Source organism: Theropithecus gelada, chromosome 3 (genome assembly GCF_003255815.1).
Source record: "Theropithecus gelada isolate Dixy chromosome 3, Tgel_1.0, whole genome shotgun sequence".
In the NCBI taxonomy this organism is placed as follows: Eukaryota; Metazoa; Chordata; class Mammalia; order Primates; family Cercopithecidae; genus Theropithecus; species Theropithecus gelada.
The window spans coordinates 138,854,636-138,876,357 of NC_037670.1; the positions used below are offsets into that span (position 1 = coordinate 138,854,636).

Below are 21,722 nucleotides of genomic sequence, written 5' to 3' on the forward strand. Positions count from 1 at the left end.
ATCCCAGCACTTTGGGATGCAGAGGCTGGGTGGATTCCTTGAGGCCAGGAGTTTGAGACCAGCCTGGCCAACAGAGTGAAACCTACATATGCTAAAAATACTAAAAATACAAAAAAAAAAAATTAGCTAGACATGGTGACACACACCTGTAATCTCAACTGCTTGGGAGGCATAGGCACAAGAATTGCTTGAGCCCAGGAGGCGGGTTGCAGTGAGCTGAGATTGTGCCATTGTATTCCAGCCTGGATGACAGAGCAAGACTCTGCCCCCCCCCCCCCCCAAAAAAAAAAGAACTGAAATTATAATAGCAGTTTTTAATTACTTCAGTTAAGTTTGCAAACAATGAAAAATGAGGACAAGATCATGACTTTTAGTCTTATCTTTGGTCTGTTTTATGTAAATGGATTGTAACCCAAAATTCGCTCCAAAATCTATTTTTAAAGCTATTAAGATTTAATCCTAATTTTGACAGTATGATTATTGACTGAAATATGTGTATTATAGTTATCTTGCTAATTTATAACTTTGGTTTCAAGTCACAGAAATCTTTAAAAAATAATAGTAGACTTTCTTCAAAGGATATAGAGTTGCTTACAATATACAAGGCAAAGCTAAGCAAAAATCTGGTCTCAGAAAGAGCCAAAAGCAGAGCAGGATCTAATAGACAGGCTGCTTGCTTCCCTGTCACTAGATTCGATGAACTCCTGTTGTTTATTATGCACATGTCACTTACCTCAAAAATCAAGTTCTTGGGAGAGGGAATTTAATTGACCTGGCTTGTATCACCCACTTGGCCTTGGGCCAGTCCCACCAATTTGCATGTAATGGGGTACAGAATGAGGGTAATCCCCAAAGAAAAAAAGTGGTGCTTTTACCAAATAGAGAAGTAAATGCTGGGTAGGCAATATAATCAGATTTCGTCTATGTTAACTTTGAGGTGGTTTGCTACTAGACTGCAGCCTTGTTTTGACATCATTTTTTTTTTTTTCTCGAAGAATTTTACTCTTCCAACACCAAGGAAACTCAAGACAATAGAGTACTACAGGACAGTAGCACCAAGTTATGTATTTGTGTGTGAAGATTCACTAATGTATGCAATTATACCTCAATCTATGCAGTATCTTCCTAAAGAGTATTTAAAAATCAAATTTATTTTAAATAAGTTTGCCTTCTATTTAAATAAATACTGTCTAAACTACTGTTTTAATTTGAATGATTTATTTTCTTAAGGAAATAGTAATCTCTTATTCAATTTTGTAAATTTGGATCTTCATGTTGAGTTTGTTACCAATGAATGGCACCTGTCACATACTTACCGGGTAAAAAAGTATATACTGCTTTTAAACTTTACACTGATCCATGAAGAAAACAAGCATAAAAATTGTAAATGTTCATGAATTGATTCCTTTAAAAATGTCTTCCATGACCTTGGACCTATCTTTTGTTGTTGTTGTTGTCTTTCTCCATTCCTTTCTTTCCTCCTCTCCTCCCCTCCTCCCTTCCTCCCTCGCTCCCTCCCTCCCTCCCTCCCTCCTTCCTTCCTTCCTCCCTCCCTCCCTCCTTCCTTCCTTCCCTTCTTCCTTCCTTCCTTTCTTTTTTTTTTTGGAGACATGGTCTTTATCTGTAGTCCACGCTGGAGTGCAGTGGCATGATCATAGTTTGCTGCAGCTTCTAACTCCTGGACTCAAGTCACCCTCCTACCTCAGCTTCCCAGAGTGCTGGGATTACAGACATGGGCCACGATGCCTAACTTGGACCTTGGACCTTGGACATGTTCTTTTCTTTTTTTTTTTCTTTTTTTTTTTTTGAGACAGAGTCTCACTCGGTCGCCCAGACTAGAGTACAGTGGTGCAATCTCCACTCGCTGCAAGCTCTGCCTCCCGGGTTCATGCCATTCTCCTGCCTCAGCCTCTGGAGTAGCTGGGACTACAGGTGCCCACCACCACACCTGGCTAATTTTTTTAAAATTATTTTTAGCAGAGATGGGGTTTCACCGTGTTAGCCATACTCTTTTGTTATTCCCACAAATAGCCCACCACTGCCTCCACCCACCTGGACTTCTTCCTGATCATGTTGTATCCCATGATTAAGGATGACCTTAAACACTCTCACTATTCTGAATCACCCTTTCTGACCCTGCTACAGCATTTGTTCTTCCATTTCCCAAGCTGTGACTTTTCTTATTCCTACTCCTAAGCAAGCTTCTTAGTATTCCTATACAGAATCACAGTATCAGGCAGTATTGGTTCTCTGACTTTAGGCTAGTCTTCATTGATGTTTAGCAATTGTTTCACGAGTCTCTAGACACTGCCTGTCTCTGACTGTCTCCCTGCATCAGTTTCTAGCCTTCGCTGTACCCAAAAAGCACCTAAGTCACACCTGTTTCCCTGTTCTCCGTGACTTCACCTTCTACTTCAGAGAAAAAATTTAGAGACCACCAGGCAAGAACTCCCTCTGCCTCTCTCATCTCTACTCCCAAAACAAATTTATATTACCATCTCTGATTATATCCCTTTCTATCATAATGAGATCTTCTCTCCAAGTCCAATTTCTCTTCCTGTGCATGATACCTACCCCCGTCCACCTCTTCCAGATCCTGGTCTTTTCAGCTGCACATCTTCATTCCTATGTCTTCAGTCTCCCATTTCTCTGTGTGCCTTCCCTTCCCACCTTTAGAAACAAAACACCAATTAAACAAAATCACATTCATATGTCCACATTAGTTTTATATCAGACAATTACCTTAATCCTGTGTTCTTCTTCATCATTAGGCCATTATAAAGAATTGTTTACACTACACTTTAACTTCCATTCCTTTTATGACACATTATACGTTGGTTTCTTTCCTTACTACCTGTATTAGTCTGTTCTCACACTGCTAGTAAAGACATGCCTGAGACTGTGTAACTTATAAAGAAAAAGAGATTTAATGGATTCGCAGTTCCACATGCCTGGGGAGGCCTCACAATCATGGTGGAATGCAGAGGAGGAGTAAAGGCACATCTTACATGGCATCAGGCAAGAGAGCATGTGCAGGGGAACTCCCTTTATAAAACCATCAGATCTCATGAGACTTACTCACTGTCATGAGAACAGTATGGGAAATACCTGCCCCCATGATTCAATTACCGCCCGCCAGGTCCCTCCCATGACACATGGGGATTATGGGAACTACAATTCAAGATGAGATTTGGGTGGGGACAGAGGCAAACCACATCACTATGTTTCTGAAATAGTTCTGTTGAATATCACTGACCACCTCAGGGAGTTGAATTAAATTCTCATCTTAGTAGATCCTGTCAAAACATTTGAGACTTTTGATACCACTTCTCTTAACATTCATCTTCTTTGTGTTTTGTTGGCTTTTCCCCATCTCCTGCCTATAACTTTTTCTGTTAACTTTTATATCAGTGGTCCAAAAACTCTGGCTGCATATTATCATTACTTGGGATGTTTATTTGTTAAGATGCCTGGTCTCCACCAAGCCCAGTTAAATCAGGAAGTTGAACGCCACCATCATTATATATGCAGAGCTTTGTGTGTGACACTGACCCACAGTGTAGGCTAAGAACTACTCCTTTAGATGACCTCACTGCCAGAAGTTATCCACTCCCTGTGTTGTTAACACTACAGAAGTTGCTGATTCTCAGGTCTTTATATATCTTGCCTTGTCACCTGAACTTAAGTCTTGTATACCCAGAACTGTGCCAGATGTTCAGTAGTCAACCTCTCATTTACTATTTCCAAATGAAGCAAATTCTCTTTCATTCTTTAAAAATTGTCTTTGTTTCTACTGTCTTTCTAGTGGTATCACAGTCTGCTTCCAATGTCCCTTATCCTTTACTCTCTCAGTCACTCAGGTAGTCATCAAATCCTCAGTAGTTAGCCAGTCCTCAAATTGGGTATCCTTTTTTCATGTCACTGCTACTGCTTTGGCACTTACCAGAAGTAACTGTCTAATGAATCTTTGGGAGTCTTAGGCTGCCAGCCAATTCCAGTCTGAACCCACACCCTCATGCTTTCTACTTGTCAAAAACAAAAACAAAAACAAAAACAAAAAAACACTACTAATTCCCGATCTGCAAACTCTTCATAGTCCAAATCTTTCTAGCCTTGTCTCTCAGCAGCTGGCCCCATTTATAGCATACTCCTACCAAAACTATCACACATTGTAGGCATAATACTAAACCTTTGGCATTCTCCCTTTCTTTTTTCTCACTTCTTTTTCCAAGTAATGAATTCCTGCTCATTCTTTGGGAGCCAGCTAGAAAATGCCTTCTTTCAATATGGTCAAGGTGTACTTTTTACGTCTTCAGCAATATATTTCTAATACAGGGGCTTTAAAACTTAGGATCCATGGGTAGAATTCAGGAGGTTTATGAACTTGAATGGAAGAAAAAGTATTCTTATTTTTATTCTCAATTGAAACTCAACATATTCTTCTATTAGGAATGTAGGCAACACACCACAGTATTGTTTGCAGTATCTATGACATTGTCAGTGATAGAAATTATAAAAATATTCCTATCTCATCACAGTTGGTAAAAATATCTAGAAATATGACCAGGTGTGGTGGCTCATACCTATAATCCCAGCACTTTGGGAGGCCAAAGTGGGAGGATCACTTGAGCCCAGGAGTTCAAGACCAGCCTGGAGTATACAGTGAGATCCTGTCTCTACAAAAATCAAAGAAAATTAGGTGAGCATGGTGGTATGCACCTATAGTCCCAGCTACTTGGGAGACTGAGGTGGGAGGATTACTTGAGCCTAGGTGGTAGATGCTGCAGTGAGCCAAGATTGCTCCACTGCACTCCAGCCTTGGCAACAGAGCGAGGCCCTGTCTAAAAAAACAAAACAAAACAAAACAAAACAAAAACACGAAATGTTATTTGTGCCCATTACTCAAAATTGTAGTGGTTGTTATGCCTGCTATTATATCTTATTATTTAATTCATTAAAAAATGACATCAATATTTCACAAATGTAGCTTTTTAAATATTTTGGGAACTGAATCTCAGTATAATTCATTTTTTTCTAATGCCTTATTTTATTGCGTGCAACCAATTTATTTTTTCTGAGAAGGCTATTCTAGATTTTAGCAGATTGCAAAAGAGGTTCAGATACAAAAAAGAAAAACAAAACAAAACAAAAATCAGGAGTCCATGCAAATGGCACTTACCTTGTTGTATCCTAATTTATAGGACTGTTTTTTTTTTTTTTTCTTTCCCCCACTCTCTGTTGGATGGAAAGACCATTTTCATTAACCTTTATATCCACATGGCTAATATAGTTTATAGCTCATAGTAGGTACTGAAAAGTGTTGACTAAAATAATGAAAAAATACCTGTCATGCAAATATCTTGAACAAAGGGCAGTATTTCTCAAAGTTTGATCATAAACCTTCTAAACCACAATAATCAAGATGCTTGTTAAAATGCATATTCCTGGACACTATACCAGATCTTTTGAATCTGAATCTCTAGGAAAGTAGCCTGGAATACACAATCATAACAAGCTTCTCCAAAGATTATTTTACATGCTCAAGTTTGGGAACCTGTATAGTCAGATATGTGATACACAGTAGCCTCAAAATAAGTAAAGAAATAAAAGCATAACTTTTTCCAAATAATTTTATCTCCCTGAACTTCCTTTCCTTCCTCAGTCCGCACCACGATCTTCTCAATGTTGTACGGGTTTTGGAGTCTGTGTCACAAAGGAAAGTAAGACAATGCTAACTACATCAATAAAGAAAAATTTTTAGGCGTGCACTTACTTAGATTTGGTCCTCCGAGATACGTAATCTCTGGTTCTTGTTGACTGACTCCGAACAAGAGAACAACTTCTGTGATCCACCTATCTGTGAAACACTCAAAACAATTTTCAAGTACAATTTCTCTTTTCTACATCTTCTCTGTCCGACCTAGGCAATTTAAATCTTGCTTTTAGAAATGGGCTGGAGAAGGATGAAGTTGTATGAATTTGCAAAGCTAAAATGTGTCATCCTGGTACAACCCAATAGCTACATTGTCCCTGGGACAGTTTCCATCAGATATGATGGATGTCCTAAAAACAAGCAACCAAATCAGCAAACACAACAAAACAGTTGGAGGGGCAGAAAGGCAAATCAGCTATTTATTTTTGTTATTGTTTTAAAGTTTGATTTGTTTTAGAACATGTGAAGAATGATCATATTTCTTGACTAGCTGAACATTGATTTTTTCATTTTTGCACTTTTAAAATGTAGACCACGCCTATAGCTTGGATATTTTCCCTCCAAATCTCATGTCGAAATGTAACCCCCAGTGTTGGAGGTGGAGCCTCACGGGAGGTGTTTGGGTCATGGGAGTGGATTCCTCATGAATGTCTTGGTGCCATCCTTGTGATAGTGAGTGATCTCTCACTCTATTAACTCTATTAGTTCCCACAGAGCTGGTTGTTAAAAAGAGTCTGGGACTTCCTTCACTCGTTTCTTCTCTCACCATGTGATTTCTACACACACGTTTCTCCTTCCCCTTCTGCTATGAGTGAAAGCCACTTGAGGCCCTCACCAGATGCAGATGCTAGCACCATGCTTATTGTACAGCCTGCAGAACTATGAGCCAAATAAACCTCTTTTCTTTATAAATTACTCAGCCTCAGGTATTCTTTTATAGCAACATAAATGGACTAAGTCAACCACTATTCCATTCAGATATTGTTTTATCCTAAATATTATAAGACACTAAAGTTTTAAGCATGTTAAAGAAAAATGTGAGGGTCCTTTCAACCTCAAGAAACAAATTTTATTAAATAATTTAAAATATTTTCATTTGTTAGGAAAGATCAATATATAGTATTAATACCATATATATATTATATATTTTTCTATGAAAATTACACTTCATCAGCCTTGCAAAAAATATGGTTTTTCTTACAAGTCATTTCACCTTATCACTAAATATGAACACACCCATATTGATTTCCTGATTTGCTGTACCAGGTTTCTAAAAGGAAAAAATGTTTCCTTACGCATGTAGGAGAGTCTTTAATATGTATCATGAAGTCTACTGATAGGTTGAAAACAGATACAATGTCTTGGGAATTTTTACAACCTTTATAATACATAATAGCATTTTATACATTGTAGAAACAATAATTATTTTTATCTGAAAATTTAATACTATTTTGAAGCAATAATGACAGCTAACAAATAATAAGTATATGGCTAATAAATGTTAAGTATATAGGTATCAGCACTGTTCTAATTACTTTACAATTGAACATATTTAATAACCCTATGATGATGTTACTTATGATCCTCTGTCTAGAGAGAGAGGACAGGAGAAGCTAAGTATTTTGCTCAAGGTCACACCACTAGTAAGTGTAAGATCTGAAGCTCAGCAGACTATCTCCAGAGCCAGCATTCTTATGTTCAGCGCTAAATGGCTTACTCTTTATTGTTTTAAAAGAAAAATTACAATGATTCACATTTAATTGAAGAATAGATTCCTTCTGAAGTTAATGTTGAAAGCCCATTCCAGTACATTGTCTGGCCTTTTCACTGTTCAAAGTTTCTTTGGTGCTTATTTGAAACAGATGCAAACACTTAAAATATCCGTTCATATTGTGTTTCCCTGTGATTTGCCGGAGTATGTCAGGTTGCCTCCAGATCCATTTCTAAGTGACTGTCTGATTTTATTCCTCTTGCTACTTCTTTACAAACCTGCAGCTTCATGGGTCTGTTAAAGCATGGTTGATCAGAGTTTTATTGCATCTCTTACCAACCTTCTGTCTCTGCCTGTCATAGAAAGCTTTAGGGAAGCCATGAGAAGAAACTGGGTGGGGTTTTCAAAGCACAATTTCTTCAACCAAGCCTGTTGGCAAGATACGATGACGGGCTAATGATAGTGCAAAGTTTATTCTCACGTACTTTCAACTGTAGAAACTATTGTGAGTTACTTAAAAGCCTTTGCCTTTCAGTAGGTTATTTTACTTCTAAATTATTGTTCTTCAGTAAGGTTTAGATTAATTTGACTTTCTCTTTTCACAAATTTTGCCTTTTAACTCTTTATTTTTATTGATCGTTTAACTGTTGTGTTTCATAATTTTGCATGCAATGTAACAGGGACGGGGAAATGTCTCTATGAGCCCTCAGTGTTGGGGGCAGTTCTGTGTCTCTTCTTCCTATGGATAGATAAATGACAGTATCATTTTAATATGCTTTATTTCTCTCTGTGGTAGCAGGAATGATTTGATAGGAGTGTTTTGGTTAGTGTTTCTGGTTGATAAAAATAAGATATATCATAGATTTTAGGGAATCGAAAAATAATGAGTATGTACTGTGTACCAATCCAAACATATCATTGTTGATGAATCAAAAGGTTCTTCATGGTCTTGTTTTTTTGGGGGGGGGAGGTTGTTTTGTTTTGTTTTTGCTTGTTTTTTTTTGTCAAGGTTATCCTTTTGTTAAAATTTGGGAAATATTTGCGATAGTAACTAAAGAAGATATGTTTGAAATATGGTTAGGTTTACGAAATTATGTTTCTGAGTCAGTTGAGCTAAAAATGGGGAACATTCTCACGGTAAAGCCTCAGGCAGCTTCCATCCCAAAGCTACAAAACTAGACGAATTCTAATGAAAACCTCTTTTTAAATGAAATCCTTTTAATATTTGGCACCTGTGTCCCTTAAATTACCATTTAAGGGATGGTTACGTTTAAGGGATCATTACCATTAACTATGCTTTTATTCCATAGTATTTTTATTTTTATTACTGTACTTGTGCATTATCTCAATAATTCCTGTTTATGTATTCCTCCAGGAGTGAGACTTATTCTCTGTATCGTCCCTTCTGACCTGACTGGGATGACAAAACTCCAGCATCCCAACATGTTTTGTTAATGCTGGAGACACAAATTATGATATTTTACTTAACTTACATGCTCTTGAAAGAATTTAAGGTGATGTTGCTTATTTATAGAGTTTAATTTTCTGTATTAAATATTGAAAACAGTGTCATGGCAGATTTGGAGTTATTGTGACAATCACTTTTTTATGTAGATGAGTGTCTGTCTGAGGGCTTTACTGGTGTTAGTCTGGTTTACTGTTATGGTATGGAATAGCATTTCATTTTTTAAGGATGCTTATGACCTTGTTAAATAGCAGTCCAAAAATCATGTGGCTTGTTTTGATTTTAACCAAAGTTACAGCTGCCTAGCTGTAAAGCAGTCAGTTTCTCTTATTATGACTAGTTCTTCAACTTGTACTGTTTTAAATTGCCTGCAATTAGCATATTTCAACCTTATTTTTAGGTTTAAATTGCAGTGTGAGAGAGTACTCTCCTCTTAGCTAATTAGTGCTATCAAGGAACAGTAGGTTACCTCATTAGTACCATGTGCATTTAATTAAAGAAGAGAAAATTGGAGTTAACCTCATAGTTAATATTTTCACAGAGTGCTACAATGCCAACACCTTCAATTGGAGTCACACCCCTGTGTATCTAATTATGCACTGGTGCCAAATAAGGTTAGCAAGGGTAGCACAAGGCTGTTGACAAAATAATTTAGATGAAAATGTATTTGTTGGATTCTGACAGCAAAATATAACTTGAACACTTTCCCCCCAGTCTTCATCTGCTAGCATCAGGTGACATACTTCATCCTAAGAAACAGAGGGAAAAGGATATTTTGGAAGCCATTTTTCCTGTTTGAATTAATGTTGCTCTTATCGTCAAGAAAATAGCATGTAGTCATGTAAAGCATATACAATCCATTTCTTAAACAGAACCTCTGAACTTCATAGATGTATTTGAAAAGAATTATTTATAAGATGTAATATTTACATGCATCAAACCACTACAAATACTCCCTGACACCCTTAACACATCCCTCCTTGCTTTTCTTCTTTTCTGGTATAGTTATAATTTCCCTTGTGTATCTTATGAATGGGGATCATCCTTTCATATCATACATGAAGTCTAAGGATGTGTTGTCACATGGTCTATTCAAATGCAGTGTAATCCTTTTGCCCTTCAGACAAAATCTTTGAAATGTCTAATGCTACTTAGGTAAAAAATGACATTCCATGTCATTTATCAATAAATAATCACTTTGCTTTTACAGATAAAAATGCAAACTATACATTTGAGTATATAGAGTAGTTTTCAATGCAAATGCTACAATCAACAGGTTTTAACAGATATTATCGAGGTTGGTTGCACAGTCTTAGATACATTTTAGTGGCAATAATTTTTATATAATAATGCATAACCACAGCAGTTTATTTAAAGAAATTATTGTGATTGTTCTCACATGACATGGTAGGACAGGATTTATGTTCATTTGTACTGGTTACAATTGATTACAAGTCAGAACTTTTTCAAAATTAGAGATGATTACATTTTAAGAACAAATGACATCCCATACACCAAAATTGCAGTGCCATTTAAATATATAGGAGTATTTATGATTCTTAGCTTACAAGTGGGAAGTAAGGTTCCTACGGCAGTATCATGGTACATAATCAGTGGATTTTTTGGTTATGGGTTAATTTATTATGATCCAAATATTCAACTTCCCATCTGCCAAATTATTTGTTTTTAAAATCTATACTAGTTAACTGTGAGACAATGATGGAATATTCTTCCCTATTTTGACCTACCAAGGTAATAATCCCAAAAAATGATTTTTAAAAATGACAATGTACGTTATTAGCATAAGCCTTAAGATTGAAAAACAAAGCCAACTCCTGATTCTCTTTGTTTAACCTAGGAATTGCTTCCAGAAACAAAATTATGTATCTGTGGCCACTCTTCTGGTGATGGGCATCCTCACAACACATTTGCAGTAAGTTACACTGGGCAATTAGAAATTCAGCTACTAAGCACAAGGCCATGGACCCAGTCCCACTGAATAGATTATATGTGATTTTCTATAGCCAATCCCTTCCATTGGTGCAGATAATCAAGATACGACTAATGTTAAGATACAGATGTAATTAGTTGATTTTTTCTTACTTCTTTTGTTCTCAATTATGTTTCACTAGATACACAGTTCACAGTTTCTGTGAGTTGAATACCTTAAATATATAAAGGCTTTAACACCACTATACTTTTCTTGAACTTTTAGGAATAATTTGATGAGAGAGTACTGATATGCAGAAAATAAGTGGGCATAGATTATGGGTTGATTCAACACATATTTTAGAACAAAATTGCTGTTCCATGTTCCTCAAGTTGTCATATAAATATACCAAGGCCTTTTTAACAGAGTCTGCCACTAGAGTGTAACTTGTCACTTTGGACTGCAATATTTGGTGAAAATCGTTTATGTGGCCCAATTCACATACCAGTCATCCTTGGAAATGAATAGTAATCCTCAAGTCTCCATTCAATAATTTTTAAATAAAGCAACTTTATGTTTCTATTCGGCATAAATTCTACCTGCATTCTTAAGAAATCTTGAAATATTATAAGTCATGTGTTTTCACATATAGTCAGCTCTTCACATTCATGGGTTCTGTATCTGTGGGTTCAACGAACCACAGATCCAGAATATATGGGGAAAAAATGGATGGTTGCATCTGTACTAAAAATGTTCATACATTTCTCTTCCTTATCATTATTCCCCAAAGAAAACAGTGTAACAACTATTTATACAGCATTTATTTTACATTAAGTATTATAAGCAAGCTAGAGATTATTTAAAGTATACAGGAGGATGTGCATAGGTTATATGTAAATAGTACAACATTTCATATAAGGGACTTGAGCAATTATGGATTTTGGTATCTATGTGTGTCCAATCCCCCACACATACCAAAGGACTACTCTACACAACTTTTGCTTGTTTCCTTAAGAACTGATGTATTTATTTAGGCTTAATGGGCTAGAGTATTTCTAAATTGACTCAGCCAAAATTTATTTACTTTTTACTACTCTATACGTAATATTTTCTAATTATAATTGACAAAAAACAACAAAATTAATACTCGTAAGCAGTCAATGTTTTCTTTAATGATGAAGAAATATCTATTTCATACTTCGGTTAAAAAGAAAATGTTTTCAATAAAAATCATGTCAAATTAGTGAGAGGATATTTATGGAAAATATGAAACTTTTAAAAATGTTAGTTGCAATACAAAAATAAACTCAAAAGTGGAAGCAGCAATGACATATCCTATTCTATAGAAATAGTGAATGTCAAAAAAGAAAAGGAAATAGTGAATGTCGAGGATGGGTAATACATGTTATATATGGCCGGGCGCGGTGGCTCAAGCCTGTAATCCCAGCACTTTGGGAGGCTGAGACGGGCGGATCACGAGGTCAGGAGATCGAGACCATCCTGGCTAACACGGTGAAACCCCATCTCTACTAAAAAATACAAAAAACTAGCCGGGCGAGGTGGCGGGCGCCTGTAGTCCCAGCTACTCGGGAGGCTGAGGCAGGAGAATGGTCTAAACCCGGGAGGCGGAGCTTGCAGTGAGCTGAGATCCGGCCACTACACCCCAGCCTGGGCGACAGAGCAAGACTCTGTCTCAACAAAAAAAAAAAAAAAAAAAAAAATACATGTTATATATGCAGGCTTCAGAGAGATCTGAACTTACCTGGTTTGTGGTCTCATTCACTGTAATTTGGTCATTCATAGTATTTAGTCCCCCTAAGCCTTTTTGTAACAACATTTGAAAGCAAAATAGCAAAAATTTAAAAATGGTGGTAAGTTTTGCTGATATGATGTAATTAAGTTTATGTGAAAGATTAAAATAATCTTAACTTCTAAGTATTCTCTGTATATTTTAAAGGAAGATAAATTTTAGATAAACATCAAGTGCAATTATATACTTTAACTTAATAAAGAAAATTAACTTCAAAATTACTTTTTAAAATAGTGCATTAAAAATGGGACAGTTTTCCTAATTAGTAACACTTTTTCCTAAAATAATCCCAATGGAAAAATTGTTTTCATCAGACCGAAGAGTTAACTGGCTTAACTGCTAATAGTGTTTGCTCTTTATCTAAAACTACTTCTACCATTTAAAATAAATATCTATTCTACTGATGAGAGAAAACAAATCTATAGCATCAAATCTTTATATTTTCACTGACATATTTTCAGAATGAAAATGAGATGTGGAGAAGTAAAATGATTCACCAGAGGCCATGTAATTTCTCAATGGTAAGGCTGAATTTCTATCCCAAGTTTTTGATGACCAGTGTATTGGTCTTTCCAAAAGTATCCCAAATTGTTCTTGACTGCCTTGAGTGCAGTGTTGAGTATAAGTCTGAGGTTCTTCCATGTGTCTGAGACTGCATCTCCTCTCTCAGATCGAAAGAGCACCAGGATGAGTTAGTGAGGTCTGGTATGGCTGGTGGGGAAGGAGGAGCATAGTAGTGCATTTGTCATCAGATGTTTGCCATCTCCTTAGTGTGCCAATTTAATACTTCATATTGGCCATTGAGTGACTTTACAAATGGGGCTTTTTAGCTTCAGAACACAAGGAAAATATTATTTAAGTAATATTAACTGCTTATTTTCCTTTATTGATTACCTTATGTATAATCTTCAGCATGCTAAAATGGCTACATAATGTGATTTAAAATCAATATGCTAACCAGAACAAATACTATATTATCCATAGTTGACAATTGCTGTGTGATGGACATGGTTCTCTTTTAGTATTCATTGCATTTATAAGTACCAGTATGCCAGAGTGGTAGTATGGAATACTGTAAGAATACTGGTGGGCTAAAAAGAAGAAAGAGGTCAAAAGGATAGATGGGGCACCTAGAGCCTGCCATATTTTTTCATCACTATGTAACTGACATTTATAATGAATTGTGAATTATTACAATAGTTTTCAAATTTTAAGATACCCTATATAATGCCTATCAAGGTGTTAATTTAATGTCACACATATTATTTCCATGGTTGGTCAGCCTACACACACACACATACAAGCCAAAATTTTCAGGCACGTGTTCCAAATCGGTGGATTAAATTAATTTTTACTCTTCCCATCACACCCAATTCACTTAAAAAATAAAAATCGCTTAAGTTTATTAACAATCCTAAAGTAAAGTGCCAAAAATTGCAGGGAGAAAAAGTCACTTACATTACCAAATGAAGGTTAAAGCCCAAATTATCTCAAGGAAATAATATTATATATTTGATATTAAACAGGGGTCAAAAGCTCTTCACCATACCAATTATATATTTTTCAGATATAATTGTATCAATTTACTAGCGAAACGTGCAATACAAATATATTTTCATAGGGTTTTTTCTGGTGTCTTGGCTTGTTGATAACCATCAAACATTGGCCATCACCTGAGAATGTCCTTACTATAACTTTGAATTTAATAGATAAAAAAGCATTAATTTCTGACTTTCAAAAGCGAGGATATCAGAGTAAGAGAGCTTCATTGTTAGAGAATGCTTTTCATTGCTCGCTTTTCACATTCAGTTTTTTCAAATAGTGTCTAGTTTAATCTGAAAAAAAAAAATCTTCACTTATTTTACTTTTCTTTCAAACTCCAGTACTAGAATACATGCCTTTCTTTTTTTCCTGATGTATCAGACAGATTTACAAATTACTAACTCTGCCAAGATTCTAAATTTCACAATCTTTGGCTTCCTTACAAGATAGTAACCCAAGTTCATTCACTACTCTCTAACTATGCCCTGTTGGCACCTCATCTGCCTGAATGACCTCATTAACACCTATCTGCAAGTAATCTTATTGTTAGTCTTGCCTACAGGTTTTTACACCTAAGTGAATACTATTTTACATAGGATTCTGCCAGTTAGTTCTAACTGCAAAGGCAATTATGTGGAATGCTTAAGGTCTTTGTCTTTGGTTCTTATTTTTAAAACCTTTAGCATTGAGCCACATGAATCTTTTGATGAACAAAATATCTTGTACCTATAATCTGAAAATGAAGCTTGCCTGGCCTTGGTATAACTGCTTTATTTTCCATTCAAACTAAATTACATTGGCCACATTTGACCTTTCTCCCTACAGGTCTTTACTATGATTATCTCCTGAATGGTTCATTTTTAATGGGGATGCTGGATTGGAAGAAATAAGAAGACAGGGATAGTGATGCTTTTTAAAATATCTTTTTATTTGTGTTCCAAATTCATCTCTCTTGAGGCTTTACATAAATCTTACACAGCACCAAATAATCCACACTGTGGGCTGTACAGTCAGCTTTCGGTTTTGATAACTGGGCCAGTTTCTTAACTTTGCTTTGCTTCACGTTCTCAGTCTGTAAAATTATAACAATAATACTACCTACCTCGTAAGGTGGTAATGGGAATTAAATATGATAACCCTAAAAAGTACTTACCATGATGACTAACACACAGTAAACATGCAATAGATGTTGAGTTAGTATCTGTAATAGCATCAATATACTCTTGCTTGAACCAAAGAGTCAATTCTGTTGGAAGTAAATGTAAGTGTATTTTTGGTATTAACACTAAAAGGGGCATTGGGCATTGTACCTTGGGTCATGGCCAAGACAGATGACAATGTTACCCACTGAGAGGAGTCTTTATATTAATCAATTTAAGTTGAACACTGACTTACTCACTCACACAAAAATAGTGTTATCCAAATGCTTTCTGATTTGTTAAGTGGAAGACAGCTAAGTGGAAGAGACAGAACTCTGCCTCACCAGACCTAAATGATTCCTGGCAGCCAAGAAGAATCATAGCTAAAATATGTAAGGAAAAGTGATTGTTCACCAGTAGTCTGTATCCAGCTAGAGCACATGAAGCTACAAAGTTAGGAAATGCATGCAGCAATGTTGAATTACCTCTATTTTTTTCTTCCTATATTATAAACATATTAGCAGAGAGTAAGCTGAAGTTAAAGATAAATTACTACTTATTAGTGTCGATAGTTTTAACTAACATGCTGAAAACAATGAACCAAGGATAATGTTGCAGTAATTTTCTTCACAGTACCCTTTTTATAAAAGCTGTTTACAGTATTTAACTCTTTGCATTTGTATAAAGATGTGTGGTATACACTTGAATTTATTGTTTTACTGTGTTTATTTTTGAGTAGTTTTTATTGATTATTATGATGGTATTCACACTATGGCCCTTCAGTAAGAAATAAACTTAAGATAATGAAATGTTTCAAACACGTTATAGATTATTTTGTTAATGCCATAAATATAGGGACTGTGTTTAGGGTTACTGTTGAAAACATTCCAGATACTGTATCCATCTGAAACAGAATAAAGGTTTTTGTTTTTAAAGCCTTGGCTGACATTTGTATGCAATTTCTTGATTAATCTTTTTCACCCTACTGTAATTCAAGATATTAGTAATTATCTTTACAGACCCCTCTCAGCTGGAAGGTAAGCTCCCTGAGCTCAGTTTGTTCTAGAAACGTCTCCTGAGTGGTTGCCCCTCACCTTCTATTTCCTTGTAATACTTGAGATTGCCAAGAATTCTCTTGATGTTGGTTCCAAGAAGGACCAGTAGCAGAGATTTTTCAGTGGAGGATCCTCTTTGAAATTTATAATGAATAATTTACTCCCCTTGATGACTCACCAAAGCATTAGTGTGGCAGAAATTGGGGGCTGATGAAAGGATTATTTATTTAGTTACTGGTTTTGTTGTTGTTAATATATTTTTCATCAAATAAATTGATACACACACTAGAATACATATGTGGCAATAATAGGCATTTATGGTGCTTATTAGGACAGACTGTATTTTTCTTTTCACATTTTAAAATTATTTGTAATAAGCTATTAGTGACAGACTCTACAAATTTGAAATGTAATTGGCATTAACTTCCAACAGTTTGCTCTACAGTTTTTGCATATTTCTAAGCATCACTTAAGAAAATGTGCATTCTGTATTATTTGTATTTCTGTTCCCTGTCTATTTCCACATCATCTTATTTTAGCATAACTGAAAGTTGTAGAAAATGCTGTGTCATTTTAGTGTACAAATTTTCAGAATTGTGCACATACACATACAAACATACATCCATGCATACACATATCTAAGCAATTAATAAAAGAGTGTGCATGTGTTTTTATTCAGTTCTATGTGTAGTTTATTTTTCTTTTTATTGAAGTTACATGTTTTAGGTTTGTAATTTTCATTAGGTGAATGAATTGTTTGTTAGGCATAGGATTAAAAAATTATGGAACCAAATGTTTATAACTGGCATAGTTTATGCAGTACTGTATTTACTTTAAAAAATATTTCTAAATAACTGGATTTTTAAATATAAATTTCAATACATAGGATGTCAGGTTAAGCAGCACGGGACTTCCATCGACATTAAAACTTAAACCTGAAAACAACAACAGCAACAACAAAACTTAAACCTGGAACTACACGCTGTACTTTAACAATGGAGTTCAGAAAGCCTATAGCTGGAGTTTTGTTATGCTGTAATAACTTTATGCATCGGACAATTTAGATGAAATTGCACTTGTTTACTTTCAAATAATCCTATTGTTTATCATAATGATAAATTTTATGCAAATAGACTCATACTCTTAATCAGATAAAGTCTTATACCAAGTTAGAGAACGCAAAATTGAACTTTTAAAATACTTAGCATCAAGAACAGTTTGTAATGCTCAGGCTCTCACAATCTTTCTCCTTAGCTCCTTTCCATGAAGTCATGATTTCTTTTCCACCAGACTTCCTCCTGATCTCTCGTAAGAGAGATATTGTGAGATAGTTTACAATATTGGAAGAAATCATCTACTCTTCAGATCGACAGTACTAGTTACAACATTATACTTCAGACTACATATGTTATATATTTAATATTTTATGAATAATGCTTTAATAATTTTAATTTAGAATTTTATATGTAGAATATTTAGTCTGGCATACAACAGACAATATAGAATGAGGGTAAGAAACTTCATCATAAGAGATTATAATAAAGGGGAGGCATCAAGCAAACATCTCAGAGATAAATTATCATTATATTAAGCATAATTCATAAATTCACAGAGAGTTGTGCAATCGTAGAGGGAAAGTGTTACCAAAATGATGTCCTCAGAATTGAATAAACAAGCTTAAAAGTTTAGGAATTCAATATTTCTAGAGTATCATATATATATACCTAAGGAACATTTTCTGGTGCATAGATCATTAATACAAAATTAAGATAAGACAATTAATATGAATAGCATATGTACTGTTGTTTTATCCCTATTTCCTTCCCCATCCTTGTTGCCTGTAAGTTGTAGGTATAAGAGATTATATCTCTTAAACTCTTCTATATGGAGGCTAGAAAACATACTTTTTTTGCGTATCTGCTGTTTTATATTACCTGAGTAGACACTGCTATTTTGGAAGGGTTGTGCCCTGTTCTTACATTGCCAAATTGCCAAAATTCAAAGGAAGGGATGTCTGCTTAACATCTATTTTCATCCTATATGAACTGATAGTGTATTATAGCTAAAAGGGGCCTTATAGTTCATCTAATTCAACTCCTTTATTTTATAATTGAAAAAAAGTGTTAAAGAATCAAAGTGACTTCCTTAATATCTCCCCATTATTAATTGAATTCAGGAGGGAGCTACTGATGATCTGACAGTTCTTTAGTTTTGACTCATGGTTCATATGTATTAATTTTGCCAGGCCGTTTATTTTAGTTTTAATTCTATGTATCTGTCAATTTAGGAAATCACTCTGTTTTTCCAAATGTTGCTAATCACATTTACCTATGAAAAAGTTTTAAAAACCAGATGGATATCATGATCACTTATGAAATTATCATTCATATTACTTGACTACATGTGGTTTGTTGAGGACACTTTTGAGGTGTCAGTCAGACCTATGAGATTGTTTCATTTATAGGTCTAGGTTTTAGAAAAGGAAAATTTAAGGTTCCTCAGTGATTTCCTCAGAAATGTTTTAGAGTGAATTGTGAAATTCCAGACTGTTGATTTATTGCTTATGTTATTTTATTAAGACTTCAGTTAGGAGAAAAAAAGCACTTAAAATACATATATAAGACAATAGAAATTTAGTTTCTAATTGTTAAAAGAATAAGCCTAATGGTTACCAAGCCTTAATCCTTTACATTTTCTCTTTATTTAGACTCTACATTCAAGAAAGATCAATTGCTTTATAGAAAGGACCAAAATCTGAGGGTTTCCCAGACTTTTCCAGTTGTTTGTTCACTATTCGTCAGATAAATATGTATTAACAATTAAAAATAAGTGGTTAGTGGATCTGTTGTGCCATCCTGATCTTGGAATTCTAAGAAAAGGAAGTAAGACAATACTTTTAAGTCTGATATTTAAATATTGGACACTCAATATATAAAGCCCAGGATAGATGCTTGGATTGATCAGGTAAAGATACTGAATTCATAACATAAAATTTTTATCCCATAAAATATATTCATAGCACTAATGATAGAAATGTGTACAGAGGTTACGGAATTCTTTTGAGAAATTGTGATTCTCGATCAGTCCTAGATAAGTATCTGGGACCTATCAATTCTACCGTTGTTAATTAGCACATACAATTTTGTTACTGTGACTGTCTCCCACCCCAAACTGGGCTCTTCTCTTACCCTACCTTCTGCTTCTGTTCTCAGACATACCATATTCCTTTTTTTTTTTCTGTCCGCCAGTAGACTGTTTCCTTTTCTTCCCTGTGCATCCACTTCTACTGGTCATGCAAGCCCCAACTCAGTTACTGTTGCACGTGAATGCTTTTTCACCAACACAGTTCACATGGATTCATTCCTTTTTTAATATTGTGTATTATACTTGTCTAACTCTTAACTCACACTTTTGGAATTATTCTTGCATAGCTTCCTTGATACTCAGTTCCATTCAACACATATTCACTGAGCATATACTATGGATAACTCATGTTGCTAAGCAGTCTTTTCAGTAAAATGATGAGTTATCAGCTGTATTTGAGAAATTTATATTATGAAAATGGGAAATACATAATTTAGGACTCAAAAACTCTATGCGCTATAAGGAGAGATTCAATTGTACTGAAGAATTAAAAACAAGTAGATAGGAGAGGTTTATTTTAGGTAAAGTTTTTGTTTTTGTTTTTTTAAATCTTATTGGCATGTGTAGCCTCTGATTGTATGGGCTAATGCCAGAATTTGAAATTTTAAGGACTTTTTAAAAGGATCTTAAATATTCTGTAAGATTTTGAGTAAGGAAGTAGATGTAACATAACTAGACCATCCTACTTATGATATCCTTAGAGCAATAGAAAGCAGTCACTGAAATGAGAAAAAATATTGGAGTCTATGTGTCCAATTAGAGTGTGTTGTCAGAAAAACAAACTATCGTCATCTTAACTAGGGGAAGGACAGGAGAAGGAAATAAGACAGATTTAAGAAAGAAGGCTGGGCACGGTGGCTCACGCCTGTAATCCCAGCACTTTGGGAGGCTGAGGCAGGTGGATCACCTGAGGTCAGTAGTTTGAGACCAGCCTGACCAACATGGTTAAACCCCATCTCTACTAAAAATGCAAGAATTAGCCGGATGTGTTGGCGTGTGCCTGTAGTCCCAGCCACTTGGGAGGATGAGACAGAAGAATTGTTTGAATCTGGGAGGCAGAGGTTGCAGTGAGCCAAAATTACACCACTATACTCCAGCCTGGGCAACAGAGCGAGACTCCATCTCAAAAAAAAAGAAAAAGAAAAAAGAAAAAGAAAAGAAAGAAAGAAAGAAAAGAAAGAAAACAACGACTTGATTTTTAAAAGCATGTTGACAATTAGAAAAACAAGAAATTGAGATTTCTGTAATTTTATACCTGTTTATCTGTATTTGGCAGGTTGTGGCCCTGGTAATATCTAAAACACAAGAACTGCAGATTTGACCATAGGCAGTAGGAAGTTGAAAGTGACAATCAGTTTTGTTTGAAAAGTGGGATATCTGTGTGTTCAGTAGACAGTTAGCGTTGAGTTGGAGATGATGCATTTTTGGAAATCATATAATATACAGGAGACTGGAGTCCCATGATTTTTAAGGAGATCATGAAGAGTAAGATAGCACAGAGAAGTCACAAGACAAGACACTGGGTAAAGGAAGAATGAGCCAGCAAAGAACGTGAATCTATAGCAGTAGAGAACCAGGAGCCAGCAGTCAAAGGCCAGTAGAAGATACACACACAAAAACACAAGCGCGCACACACACACACACACAAGCACACGGACATACTGGTTTTGTTGCTAGTATCTTCTTCCATTTATTTATTTATTTATTTATTTATTTATTTATTTATTTAGAGATGGAGTCTGGTGCTGTCACCCAGGCTGGAGTGCAATGGCACAGTCTCTGCTCACTGTAACCTCTGCCTCCCAGGCTTAAGCAATCCTCCCTCCTCAGCCTCTCCAGTAGTTGGCACCACAGTCACAAGCCACCACATCTGACTGATTATTGTATTTTTTGTAGAGATGGGGTTTCACCATTGCCCAGGCTGGTCTCGAACGCCTGGGCTTACAGACGTGAGCCACTCTGCCTGGCCATCTCCTTTATAATTAACACTGGTTTTTTTTTGGTCAGATTAGTTTTAGGTTCACAGCAAAACTGAGAGAAAGTTAGGGGTTTCTCATATACCTCCTACACACATAGCCTCTCCTCTTATAAACATCCCAACCAGAGTGGTACATTTTTACCACCGTTGAACCTATATTGACACAGCATTATCTCCCTGACTCCATAGATTACATTAGGGTTCACTCTTGGTGTTGTACATTCTATGGGTTTGG

General features: G+C 35.5%; 1 protein-coding gene across 5 annotated transcripts in view; it reads left to right on the forward strand.

Annotated features, from left to right (window-relative positions):
- Positions 1-21,722, forward strand: part of FOXP2 (forkhead box P2) — a 276,209-nt gene that overhangs the window by 140,492 nt on the left and 113,995 nt on the right. The window contains exon 4 of one of the 5 annotated variants that reach the window (XM_025380560.1): positions 10,748-10,822. The exons of the other annotated variants lie outside the window; for them this stretch is intronic. Within the exon in view, the coding sequence (XP_025236345.1) occupies positions 10,748-10,822 (75 nt within the window). The remainder of the gene's footprint in view (positions 1-10,747; positions 10,823-21,722) is intronic. 5 annotated transcript variants of the gene reach the window in all.